At 50.7% G+C, this 12,844-nt stretch overlaps 1 protein-coding gene across 6 annotated transcripts in view; it reads right to left on the minus strand.

Annotated features, from left to right (window-relative positions):
• Positions 1 to 12,844, minus strand: part of LOC111152589 (neurotrophic receptor tyrosine kinase 3) — a 368,407-nt gene that overhangs the window by 135,953 nt on the left and 219,610 nt on the right. For all 6 annotated transcript variants that reach the window (XM_022511093.1, XM_022511092.1, XM_022511091.1 and 3 more), the window contains one exon: positions 9,400 to 9,588. In XM_022511093.1, the coding sequence (XP_022366801.1) occupies positions 9,400 to 9,588 (189 nt within the window). The remainder of the gene's footprint in view (positions 1 to 9,399; positions 9,589 to 12,844) is intronic.

Raw genomic sequence — 12,844 nt, forward strand, 5'->3', positions numbered from 1 at the left:
CTCCTCCTGTGCCCCTCCTCCTAATGTCCGTGCGCTCTCTCTCTAAAATAAATAAATGCATCTTTAAAAAAAGAAAAAGTTCTACAAAAGACTGCCTGACAAGCAAGGCCTGGGGACAATGCATCGATGAAAAAGGTGAAGGCAAATGTCAATATTATCTTCAACAGGATCTGATCTACAGGTCGACCTACAGTCAGCCCACGGAGACCATTCAGCAGAATAAAGGAGGAGAGGCCATGGAAGCCCTGCCCCCGCCGTGTCACAGGTAGCCCAGCTTACCCCGTCAGTCAGCCACCAGGAGCAAAGAGCAGTCCCTTGTATGCCAGCTTCAGCTTCTCCACTGCACTCGCAGGGGCGGAGCTCCCAGCCCAGCCCTGGAACCAGATCCCCCTCCTTCCATCAGGCAAGTCCATCAGAACTTCTGCTACAGAAAAATCTAGAAAGCCTCTCTCTAGAGGAGCAGCTGCTGCCACTGCCGTTTCTGCTCCTCATGGCAGGAGGAGCCCCAGCCTCCCCTCCCAGACAAAGGAGCCCATTTTCCATATTTCATCCGCAAGTGCATTACACGGAGCTAAGTGGCTGGGAATAAACACCCATCATTACCCTGCACTAAACGATGTTTGTTAGTACAGAAGGTGACAGAAATCTCTATCATGCCGACAAGCTATTAATACTGCATTATACACACAGGCTTCGGGTTCCCCACCATAGCTGGGAAACCAGCTTCAGCAGCTCCTCTTCCAGAAAAGGCAAGCTCCATGGCCCACCAGCCCAGAAGAGGAGGAAGAGGCAAGCCGCTCGCTCCCTTCTGCTGAAGGAACCACAGGTTCCAGCGGACAGGGCACAGGCCACAGCCCCAATGGCTCCGGCTTTGGTGATCCGTGTCTTGTAGCCTGGTATGGGACGGGAATGCATCAGGCAATTGCCCCGGGGAGAGACAATGAGGCTGGGACCCCCAAACAGCAGCTATGTGACCAGAGAGGAGTCAGGAAGGGGGCAGGGTCCTCCGCTCCACGCCAGGGCCCATTGCTGAGTGTTGTGAGAAATCAGTGAATGCGTGCTGACTGGCCGGGAACAAAGGGAACCAAGAGAGATGAGTGAGACCACCTCCTGAGACCAAGGGGCTACGAAGAAGATCCCAGGACAGAGCTGCCAGATCAGCACAGGAAGATGTGGGACAAATCCGGGGAAGCAGCATGAAGACGTGACCAGCCAAGAGGGGCTGAAAGTTAAATACACACCTACGGTTCAAATCTACAGAGACTTGCGTGGAAAACGGAACCACTTCTTGCAAGACATGTGTCCAAATGCAAGGGAAAGAAAGGCAAAAATGAACTCTTGGGACTTCATCAAGGTAAAAAGCTTCTGCACAGCAAAGGAAACAGTCAACAGAACCAAAGACAACCAACAGAATGGGAGAAGATATTTGTAAATGACATACCAGATAAAGGGCTAGTATCCAAAATCTGTAAAGAACTTATCAAACTCAGCACCCAAGGAACAAATAATCCAATCAAGAAATTTGCAGGGGCGCCTGCATGGCTCAGTCGGTTAAGCCTCTGCCTTCAGCTCAGGTCATGTTCCCAGGGTCCTGGGATTGGGCCCCAAATCGGGCTCTCCACTCAGCAGGGAGCCTGCTTCCTCCTCTCTCTCTGCCTGCCTCTCTGCCTACTTGTGATCTCTATTTGTCAAATAAATAAATAAAATCTAAAAAAAAAAAAAAGAAAAAAATGTGCAGAAAACATGAACAGACATTTCTGCAAGAAGACATCCAGGTGGCCAACAGACCAGAAAAAATGCTCCACATCACTCGGCACCAGGGAAATACAAATCAAAACCACGACGACATACCACCCTACACCAGTCAAAACAGCTAAAATTAACAAATCAGGAAATGATAGATGTTGGTGAGGATGCAGAGAAAGGGGAGCCCTCCTACACTGTTGGTGGGAATGCAAGCTGGTGTAGCCACTGTGGAACAGTATGGAGGTTCCTCAAAAAGTTGAAAATAGAACTACCCTGAGACCCAGCAATCGCACTACTGGGTATCTACATCAAAGATATAAATGCAGTGATCCAAAGGGGCATGTGCACCCCAAAATTTATAGAAGCAATGTCCACAGTAGCCAAATTGTGGAAAGAGCCCAGATGTCCATCAACAGATAAATGGATAAAGAAGATGTGGTACATATATATAATGGATTATTACGCAGCCATCAAAAAAGAAACCATTTGCAACAATATGGCTAGAACTAGAGGGTATTATACCAAGCAAAATCAATCAATCAGAGAAAGACAATTATCTCATGATCTCATTCATACATCAAATTTAAGAAACAAAACAGAGGATCACAGGGGAAGACAGGGAAAAATAAAACAAGATGTAATCAGAGAGGGAGACAAACCATAAGAGACTCTTAATCCTAAGAAACAAACTGAGAGTTGCTAAAGTGAGGGGGGTGGGGGATGGGGTAACTGGGGGATGGACACTGAAGAGGGCCGTGATGTCATGAGCATGGGGTGTTACAGAAGGACTGATGAATCACTGACCTCTACCTCTGAAACTAACATACTATATGTTAATTAATTGCATTTATTTAAGATTTTACTCATTTATTTGACAGACAGAGATCACAAGTAGGCAGAGAGGCAGACGGAGAGAGAGGGGGAAGCAGGCTCCCTGCTGAGTAGAGAGCCCGATGCGGGGCTCGATTCCAGGACCCTGGGATCATGACCTGAGCCAAAGGCAGAACCTTTAACCTACTGAGCCACCCAGACGCCCCAATTAATTGCATTTAAATTAAAAGAAAAGGAAAAATCTGATAAACAGACCAAAAAACAACCAACCAACCAAAAGTGGAACCAGTGCAGGAGGCCTGGAAGTGTAGAGCTGGCTTGACAGTGACCCATAGGGAAAGAGAAGGCATTCACAAGGCTTCAGAGAAACCAACACAGAAAGGGAATCAGAGGCTGGAAAGGTGATGGCGACCGGTGCTGGGGTTGATGTCATGGTAAACACTCCTGTCAGTCAACCGAGGGGCTGGTTTTGCAGTGAACATGGTTGACGGGCTTCTGACCAGTGACAAGTGAGAGGGGAAGTAGGCTCACTATTCGCCTTTGTGAATATCCAGCAAGAATTATACTGTCATCACTTGCTGGTATAGTTCAGAGCACGAGAGAAGGTACGTACACACACACACACACACACACACACACACACACACACACACACACACTCAAATGCACTCCAGGAAACATGCTAAGAACGCAGGCATGCACGGCCAAGGCCCAGGAGAGCCTCGGAGGAAGCTGACTCATGGAGGCCAGTCTCCTATGAAATGAACAGAACTCAGAGTGGCCACTTTGCAAGCCAGTCTGGCAATCTCTCCCAAAGCTGAGCAGATTCCCACCATATAATCCAGCAACCGTGCACACCCAGGTGTTCACGCAAAGGAGTTAAAAACTTCGGTCCCTGCAAAACCTGCACACCTATGTTTATCGGAGCTTTACTCATCATTGTCCAAAAGAGGAAGCAACAGAGATGGGTTGAGTGTGTGCCTCCAAAGAGAGACCTGTTGAAGTTCTAATCCCCAGTACCTTAGAATGTGACCTTATTTGGAAATAGAATCAATATACATGTAATAATAAGTTGAGGTCATATTGGAATGGGGGTGGGGGGTTGTTAAACCAAAAGGCCAGGTGTGCACGTGCAGACGGAGGAAAGAGGACTGGAGTGGTGTGGTGACAAGGGACACTGGAAATGCCACCAGCAGCTAAATAAGGGTGAGGAAGGGCTCCCCTCCAGGTTTCGAAGGCACTGTGACCCCTGCCAACTCCTTACTCTAGACTTCTAGGCTCTTGAACTGTAAGACAATACATTTCTATTGTTCGAAGCCCCCCAGTTTGGGGTACTTTGTCCCAGCAGTCCCAGGAAGCTCATGCCATCCTCCAATGGGAGAACAGGTAAGTGGCTGCAGAACACACATACGACAGAGCCACACACTGGGGAGAAGCAATAAAGCTGTCAAGCCATGAAAACACATGGGAGAACTGCAAATGCCCGTTACCAAATGAAAGAAGCCGATCGGAAAAGGATTCCAACCATAAGACACCCGGGAAAGGCCCAGCTGTAAGAGACAATAAGAGACCAGTGGCCGCGAGAGGATGTGAAGGGGAGAGTACCAGGTGGGCTGCAGAGGGTCTGGAAGGCCAATGAGACAGTTCTGCGCGACACTGTGATGGCGGAGACACCTCCTGGCCTTTGTCAGAACTGACTACACGACCCTAAGAGCAAGCCCTACTGTGAACCACGGACTTCAGTTGGCTAGAATATGTCATCAGTGGTAACAAATGCACCACACCAATGGGAGATGGTGACAACAGGTGACAGAGGTGGGAAGGGGGTGAGTGGCAACTTTCCATGTGTAAGCTTCACTGAGCCTCAGCCTTCTATCTGTAGAATGGGAATAGCAGCCTCTTCCTCAGGGAGGGGGTGCGAGGTCCCCTGAACAAAAGATGCACGACGCCAGCCTCATGCTGGGTCCGGAAGAGGCTGCTGAGGCAGACCAGCAACCGTGCCCTCTGTCCGTGCCTTCTCTAGAAAGCCCGCGCCACAAAGATACACTCGCCACGTGTCATCCGACTCACGGCGCTAGCTGCATGTCCTTGGCCCCTAGTCCCAGGCTGTATCGTCCACAGGGAACAGAAGAACTGTGACATGTGAGAGCTACTTCTTGGAATATATTCAAAGTCAAGTTTGCAAAACAGAACACACGTTCTTGAGAAGTGACAGGATGACCTAAGATTTGATTCAAAGTCATTTGCGACATTTACTCTATGCCAGGGGTTCCTGGGGGGAAAGGGTCACTTGGCCACAGCCTGGGCCTAGGAAGAGGTTGGAAATGAGCCAGGTGCTAAACAATGACTAGGGGAAGAGAGGAAGAAAGGGGTGTGGGGGCCTAGCCAAGAGGGGAGACAGGGCCTTTCAAGCAGGAATGACTCAAGAGCAGCAGTTGGTGTGGGATCGACATTCTGGAAAGAAGCCGCCAGGCGTAGAGGCTGGGGAAATCACGGGCAGAAAGGTGGAGGGGGACACAACCCTAGGTTCCGTGAGCGGTCTCCAGGGAATGGGGGGTGCTGTTGGCATCTTGGAGATCAGCTACCGTTGGCAGCAAGTCCTTGAGGGTAGGGACCGTGAGTGCCCTTGTTCTCCACTGTTTCCAAAGCCTGAAGGAAGGCTTCCCACAAACCCTCAATAAATCTGTACTGAACAGATGAAAAGGAGGAAGATCAGCTCAGAGAGAGAGGCTTGGATGCTGACGATGGGGACTGAGGGGAGTGTACACGGATTTGCAAAGAGATCAAGGCTGGTGAAGTCAGGGTTCCTGGGGAAGCGGAGAGAGACATGGAGCTGCAGGACAAGGACCCTAAAGAGGTTTGGGGTGACGGCAAGGAGAGCAGCCAGGTGCTCTCTGCAGGGTAAGACAGAGGAAGGCAGGGCTGGCCAGGGCGGGGAGAGGTCCCTGGGCACCGGCCCACTGGGAGAGGAAGAGATCAGAGGGATGGGGGGGAGGGGGAGGGCTAGCTCTGGGAAGGTGACAATGTGTGAATTAGGCAGGTGCCCTTACCGGGGGACAGAGGAAGAGAGGGAGGGAGGACACAGGTTGACTCCCCAGATGGCCTCTGCTCTCTCAACCAAGAGGCAAAAGGTCTTTTGAGAAGGGGTTTGGGAAGGGAACTCTGGGCAGGAAGCAGAATCAAAGCACCTTCCAGCTGGCGTGCGGGAAAGAGCCAGAGCCAGAGCCTGACTTCTCAGACGGCAGCCAGAGACCGGCCGAGGGCTGTCACAAGGGTGACCAAGGTAACCAAAGCCCCATGTTGCTACAAAAACACCTCCCGACTTCTCCCCACGGAGCCCTCCAGGCCAGCCCTGTGGTGTCTCATTCTGTAGGACCTAGCCCCAAATCGGCTGGGTGACCAGGAGGCCTGGATCCATTTCCTGACGTTTTTGAGAACCAGCGGGCTTTCAGTAAACGAGGGGGCCTCATTAGGCATGAGATTCCATACCTATTCCCGACTGGGAGCTTTTTCAAGCCCTCTGATAAGGGACGGAACGAGGGGCTCTCCAGACATCCCTGCAGGCCTGACATGCTCTGAGAAACGCTACAGACCAGATGGAAAGCAGAGAGGGGGAAAGGAGAGGCAGCCTGATCACTGCGGTCAGAAAGGTCCCACCATTTATGATGAACACATGCTTAAGAAAGCAAAGTGCTTTCGTGCTCCGTCCATTGTGGGGAGACTCGCGGAAATGCTGTCTCAAGTCAGGTGGCACGATGTCCCTGCCACTGCTTCCCACACTGCACATTTTCACAAGGGATGCAGAAGGGAATCAGACGGGTGAGTCCCCAGGAGGCCTACAGTATGAGCGCTTCTCCCCGAATCCCCTGTTTCTCGCCCTCTCCCCAGAGGCGCGAGCCCAGACTTGCCTGCAGAGTCACAAGGGCTCTCCGCTTACTTATCTGCCCCAGTGCCTGTGGCTTTAATTATTTATGATAGTGTCTCATCACATTCACTGTGTCTCAGAGTCACTGGGCTCTCTCAGCCGAGGAAGCCTTTGTAATCAGAGACAGGCAGCCGATTAGCTGGCAAGTCTCAGCTGAGGAGTGAGGCCAGCACATCAACCAGGGACTCGCAGAGGCAGGGCTGGCCAGACCCACTGACAAGGCTGCTGTGCACCGTTGTTGCCATAGATGTTTTCAGGAAATAATCAGGAGACATCAGCTACCTACTGACCAGACAAAATGTCCTGCTTCCCTGAAAAGGACACTTTCCCTAATATTGGAGGGTTTTAACAAGCTGGAGTCGCTTGTGATTCCCCTCGGGTGAGGCACTCTTTGCTCCCTGGCGCCGGCGGGTCCTCACCAATAAACCCACTTCCCCTCCGTCTCCACTGACCCCTTCTTGTTCACGCGCAAGCACTGCCTGGCTCCTTCAAACGTCCACTTCAAATCACAAACCCAGGGATTAGGAAGGAAGGCTTTTTCTCTGCACGGTTTTGTAGGGCCGGAGCTCCTGACATTAAGAGACACTCAGATCCCACGGCTCTCTCCAGGGCTCACACTTATTCTGATGGCCCAGAGGAACCTTTGTTCCCAGGTGCAAGACTCACTCCCATTCATAGCCACGGAGAAGCTGGTATCAGGAACTCACACGAGCACAGACACCCAGAGACACTACACCAGGAGCTCAGAACTTCCCCTAAAGGGTATATCGCCCATCCTAATTATTCATGGATTCTGGATTTACAGATTCGCCTCCTCGCTAAAACTTACGCGTAACCCCCAAACCAGGACTCCCGGCAATTATGGCCCCTGATAAACGTGAAAGGAGTGGGGAGAAATGGGAGTCATCTGACAGACATGTTCCCATGGGATGCTCTGCCTTCTTGTTTCCGCTCTCATAACCAGTGCTCATTTTTTCGTCTGTTTGGGGCCATTTCTTGCATAGTTGTGCCGTTTGTGGGTAATTTCACTGTTTAAGATGGCCCCAGCATAGTGCTGAAGGGCCACCTAGCATTCCTGTGAGCAAGAAGGCTGGGGTGGGTGGACCTTACGGAGCAAACAGGTGTGTTCAAGAAGATCTGTGTGTTAGATAAGCTTTGTTCAGGCCTGAGTCATCATGCCGCTGACCCTGAGTTCGATGTTAATGAACCAACAATGTCTATTAAATAAGGCATCTTCCAACAGACGCACACATGAAACAGGTTATGTATTGACTCATTGATAACAATGTGACCAGACATTCACAGGAGCCTAACCCTGTATGTCCCCTAGGAGCAATGGCTCAGCGTCCCCTAATTCAGCATTTGTGGTGACTTTATTGGAATGTAACTACTGTGAATAACGAGAATCGATTACACGTTCAATGGAGCAATGTTTCACTCTCTGTTCAAATGCCAGTGTCGTTACAGAAACTCGGCATCACCAGCTCTAGACCAAGCCCAGACCCCATGCTATCATCACAGAAAAGCTTTCCTGCCAGCCACACCCTCGTCCATCCAAGGTGAACCTGACCTGAGGCAAGGCCTTTAGCCAGAGCTGAACTGTTCTGAGCACTAAGCTCCCCACTATTTCGACACAGGGATGTCCAATAAACACTGAGACCAATTCTGAATGACACCCAAGGAGGGGAGGCACATGATTGTGACTCAAGCCCCGTCCCTCCCACTGTGGCAATCCTCTCACTAAAAATCAGAACCAGAAACACAGAAGCAAAGGTTGGTGTGAGAGCTGAATGCCCCCTTGGCTGTGAGATGGACCAGCGGGAGCGGCGAGAGTTCTGAGAGCTACAGTGTGGCCCGAGTACAGAGCGCTCAGCCAGTGCAAGAGAAAGACCCAGGGTGCTGCTTCCTCAGCCGAGACCCTGGAGCACCAGAGAGAAGAAGAGAACCAATGGCAGAAGCCAGGGGACAGGGAAGAAGGAAGAGGAACTCACAGCCTCCCAGTACCTCAGTTTTCCTGTCTGTAAAAGGAGGCCTTCGCCTTGCCCTTCCCTTCTCAGTCTCCAGGGGCCTCCGTACTCTCTCCTGAACTAGCTGACCACCTCTTGAGGGCAGGAGCAGGGGAGGGCGGGCACTGGGGCTTCTAGGCTTACACAGAAGCTGGGACACGGCAAAGGGACCACCTGCTGAATGAAAGGTCCAAGCCACGGAGGCTCCGGAAATGAGGAGAGGCCCTGGGAGCCAGGAGAGGCCTGAGCGGAGCTCCGCAGAAACCCAAGGACAGGGACTGGAACTAATAGCAGGCGAGAAGCGAGGAGGAAACCGGGGCCCTGAATCCTCTGATCTGAGGGAGACGTCTGCAGAGGGAGGTGAGGCGTCCTGGCAGTGGGGCCATGAGGGGGTTCTCAGAAAGTGCACGCTTTGGGGCACTGGAGGGGCAGCTAGAGAGATGTTTCCATTCCAATGGGACTCCCCACCCTTCATCCCTTCCCTTCTCCTGGAGGTTTGCGTGGAGGGTCTGGTGACCTCAGGGCCTATTATCTGGACAGAGTCGGGTTACATTGCCTAAATGCAGATGCCAAGTCCATAGAGAAGACCAGCCTTGTCTGTGTCCCCTGCCGTACTGGGAGTACGTCTCCACATGGGGCTGGGCCTCCTGCATCCAGGCTGCTCCCTGCCCTGAACCTTCTCTGCCCAGGGGCCTCTGCGCCAGTGGAGACCCTTTGCTCAGGCTATTTTTCAAGTTCTGAGACAAACAGGGAGGGTCTCTTAAGAGAGTGGGAGGTTAGCAGGTGGTAGGTCACCTCAGAAGGTTCCAGAACCCCAGCTACGTGGTCTACTGCCATGCCACCCTCCCCCGCCCTCCCCCGGAAGGGACAACGCTCTACTCCAGTACTCACACGTGTCTGGCTTGTGGCAGTTGTGTCCCTGACGGAAGTACTGGGGATTCTCAATGACCGGGATACGGGTCATGCCGATGACCACCGTGTCTGGCCCGGCGTCCAACGAGGAGGGCGTGGTGATGCCATGGTTGATGTGGTGCAGCGGGCTGGCTGAGTCCTCCTCGCCACTGATGACAGCCACAGGCCCTGCGCACACCAAGAGAGACACGAGACATCAGGGAAGTCACATCTGGCCAGTGCCCAGCCCTGCCCACTATTTCTGCCACCACAGCTCCAGAAGAGTGAAATCCCCGAGGAGTTTGCCCTGAATGTTCTGGAATCCCCATTCAAAGAGCCACCCCTTCGTTCTCTTTCTTGAGAGAAACATCTGCCCCACCATAACAGCTGCAAAAGTGTGTGTCAAAATGACTATGCCGTGAATTATTTTCACTTCCCCTAAATCCAAATTAGTTCAAAATAATGCAAATTTTAAATGAGTTTTTTGCTTACGTAGCAACAACGGGATAAAAAAAAACGTACATAGCAGTAATTTGCACCCTGTCCTTCCTCCCTTCAGGAGCTTTAGCAACTGTGATGGTGGGTCCCACCCCCATTTCTCATTCAGTTGGTCTGCGGACTGGGGAGGCTCGCGGGCATCAGGATTTACAGAACGCCCATGTGAGTCCCATGCACAGCCAGGATCTAGAACCTCTAATTAGGGGTCTGGAGTGCCTCAATTAGCCTTTCCAGAGTGGCCCTCAGATTCCTATAGGAATGTATCCAGCTTTCACGGGACTCTGCTGTGGCCTCTCCTGGTCCACAGGGAGCTAAGTCCAGTACTGGCTCTGGATCGAACCCGAGCCAGCTCTCAAAGCGACACAAATTCAGCCACATCACCGTTAGCCTTCCTGCAAGGGGGTCAGCTGCCCACTCTCGAAAGATCCACGCTGCCCCGGGGGTTCCAAGGAAGGTCATTCATGTCTTCTTCAAACCCAACCCCACCATGTTCCAACCCAAAGAGGAAACCCAGGGACTCAGGTTATTTACAAACACAAGTTGGCCAAGATAATTGCCACAGTCTTGGCAGAGCAAGGATTCTGTCTCGTGGGGCGATTCTCCCACACGTACGAATAAAACTGACGTCAAGGCCATCGGCTGTGATGGTGGCTTCCTGCAGCTGGTGTTTGAAATTGCTGCTTTGCAAGACACATGGTCCCAAGAAAAAGTGCCCGCTGTGAGTTGGCTCTGTGGCTTGTACAACACTTCCGCTGGAGAAGCCCATGACACTTACTAAAGGTCATGGGGAAGATACTTCCCATCGAATAGCGAGGTAAAGCACCAATGAGGCAGAACTAAAAGGAAGACTAGTAAATGCGAACGGAGGACCCTCAATTCCACTCCATCAACACACAGAGGCTTATTCCCATGCACGACAAATGCCTGACGGGGTTTGGAGACCACGTGGGAAAGGATCAACACATGGCAATAATCACTCGCCCTGCAAACACCTTGTAAACTCTGAGAAACTTCGTTGTGATTCCAATGAAACACTGAAAGTGGGGCACGGGTTTCTCTCCTTCCTCTCTCCCCAGATGCCTCTAAAATACAAAGAAAGTAAAGAAATACTGGTGCACCAAGAGCAAGAAGAGGGGAGACAAGAAGAAATAAGGTATTTCAATGTTTTGGAAGACGAAAACTAAAAAGATGTAAGCTTGCTTACAGAAGGGCTACAGTGGGAATATTTAGAGAAAATCAGTTCTGCTGGGTCTTGCCGGTGTTGAATGGAAAGGGTAACCCAGAAGGCTGGATCAGGGCTCAGGGCTGGAACAAAGTACCCGAGCCATGACCTTGGCCCCAGCCCACCAGTCTAGTGGTTTCTTCCTGGAGAAAATTAACTGGAAAGTCCGAGGGGAAGGTCTGGTTCCCTTCTTCCTGCTCCTAGAAGACAGCAACACCAAGAATGCCCATGCTTCTCACTGACCCTACTCCCAGTCTCCACCCCTGAAGGAGATTCAGAGGTTGCGTCTCTGCAGGAACTGAGTGGCTCAAAAAAACACCTAGATGTTGGGGCACCTGGCTGGCTCCATTGGTTAAGCCTGACTGTTGATTTTGGCTCAGGTCATGATCTCAGGGTCATTAGATCGAGCCCTGTATCAGGCTCCATGCTCAGTGGGGAGTCTGCTTAACATTCTCTCCTTCTCCCTCTGCCCTCCCCCTGCAGGCTCGCTCACTCGCTCTCTCTAAGATAAATAAATCTTAGGGGAAAAAAAAGGTACCCAGATGTTGACATCTGGCAATCTCCCAGTGAAATCATTCTTAGTCTGTGATCATGCCATAGTGAAGGCTAATAGTTGATGAGGCCCACCTATGTGCCTGAAGTACTTTCTGGAACTCAATTCCTAAATATGAGAGAATAGTCCAGGACACCTCAGACACTTCAGCAAAGCTTCCACATGAAAGAGAGAGTGCAAGACAGATAGACAACAGGGCAACGCAAGGAGCAAAAGACTTCTACTTCTTTTTTTCTTTATTTTCACAAATATCCTCTGAGAGACAAATGAAGATGTCACATCCATAAAACAAGATATTTAAAACATAAACAATTCAAAGGGCAGAAAGAGTCCTTGAGAATTGCGACCAACGGAACTGGAAAGTCAAAGAGGAGTGGAAGATAAAGCCGAGGAAATTCTTCAGAAAGTCAAACAAGACAGAAAGAGGAGGTCAATCGGAAAGAAAAGAGAAGAAAATGAAAGACACTATCCAGAGATTCGATACCTGACTGAAAGAAAGGTGGAGGGGTAGGGAGAGGGAGAAAGGGAAGGAGAGGGAATAGAAAAGATGGAAGGGAGGATAAAAAATTAGGGAAAGATTTCTCTAAATGACCTGTCCACTCAGTTTCAAGCATAATTAATAAGTGCACGTACACGTCGGTCCCCACATGGACACACACACGCACACACACACAGGCACATGCACACCCATATATCAAGGCACAAAATTATAAAATGTCACCCTGAGAATAAAGAGAAGATGCTAAAAGCTTGTAGGAGGGAGTGATAGGTCCTATTTCAAATGGAACAGAAACCAAAAAGACAATGCAATTCTCCGTAACAACCCACTGTCACTGCACTGAGCAATGCCTAAAAAGATTTACTTATTTATTTGAGAGAGAAAGAGAGAGAAAAGGGGGAGGACAGAGGAGAGAATCCCCAGCAGACTCCCCACTGAGCTCAGAGCCCAACATGAGACGCCACCTTAGGGCTCGGGATCCTGACCTGAGCTGAAATCAAGATTTGGATGCTCAAATGACTGGGCCACCTGGGTGCCCCAATTCCTTCAAATTTTTGATGGACAAATTTTCAGCCTAAAATTCTACCCCTAAAAGTTTCTTCATTGGATGCCTGGGAGGCTCCATCAGTGAAGCATCTGCCTTCAGCTCAGGTCATGATCCCGGGGTCCTGGG

This window comes from Enhydra lutris, unplaced genomic scaffold (assembly GCF_002288905.1).
Source record: "Enhydra lutris kenyoni isolate GAN:26980312 unplaced genomic scaffold, ASM228890v2 scaffoldscaffold29, whole genome shotgun sequence".
Classification (NCBI taxonomy): domain Eukaryota; kingdom Metazoa; phylum Chordata; class Mammalia; order Carnivora; family Mustelidae; genus Enhydra; species Enhydra lutris.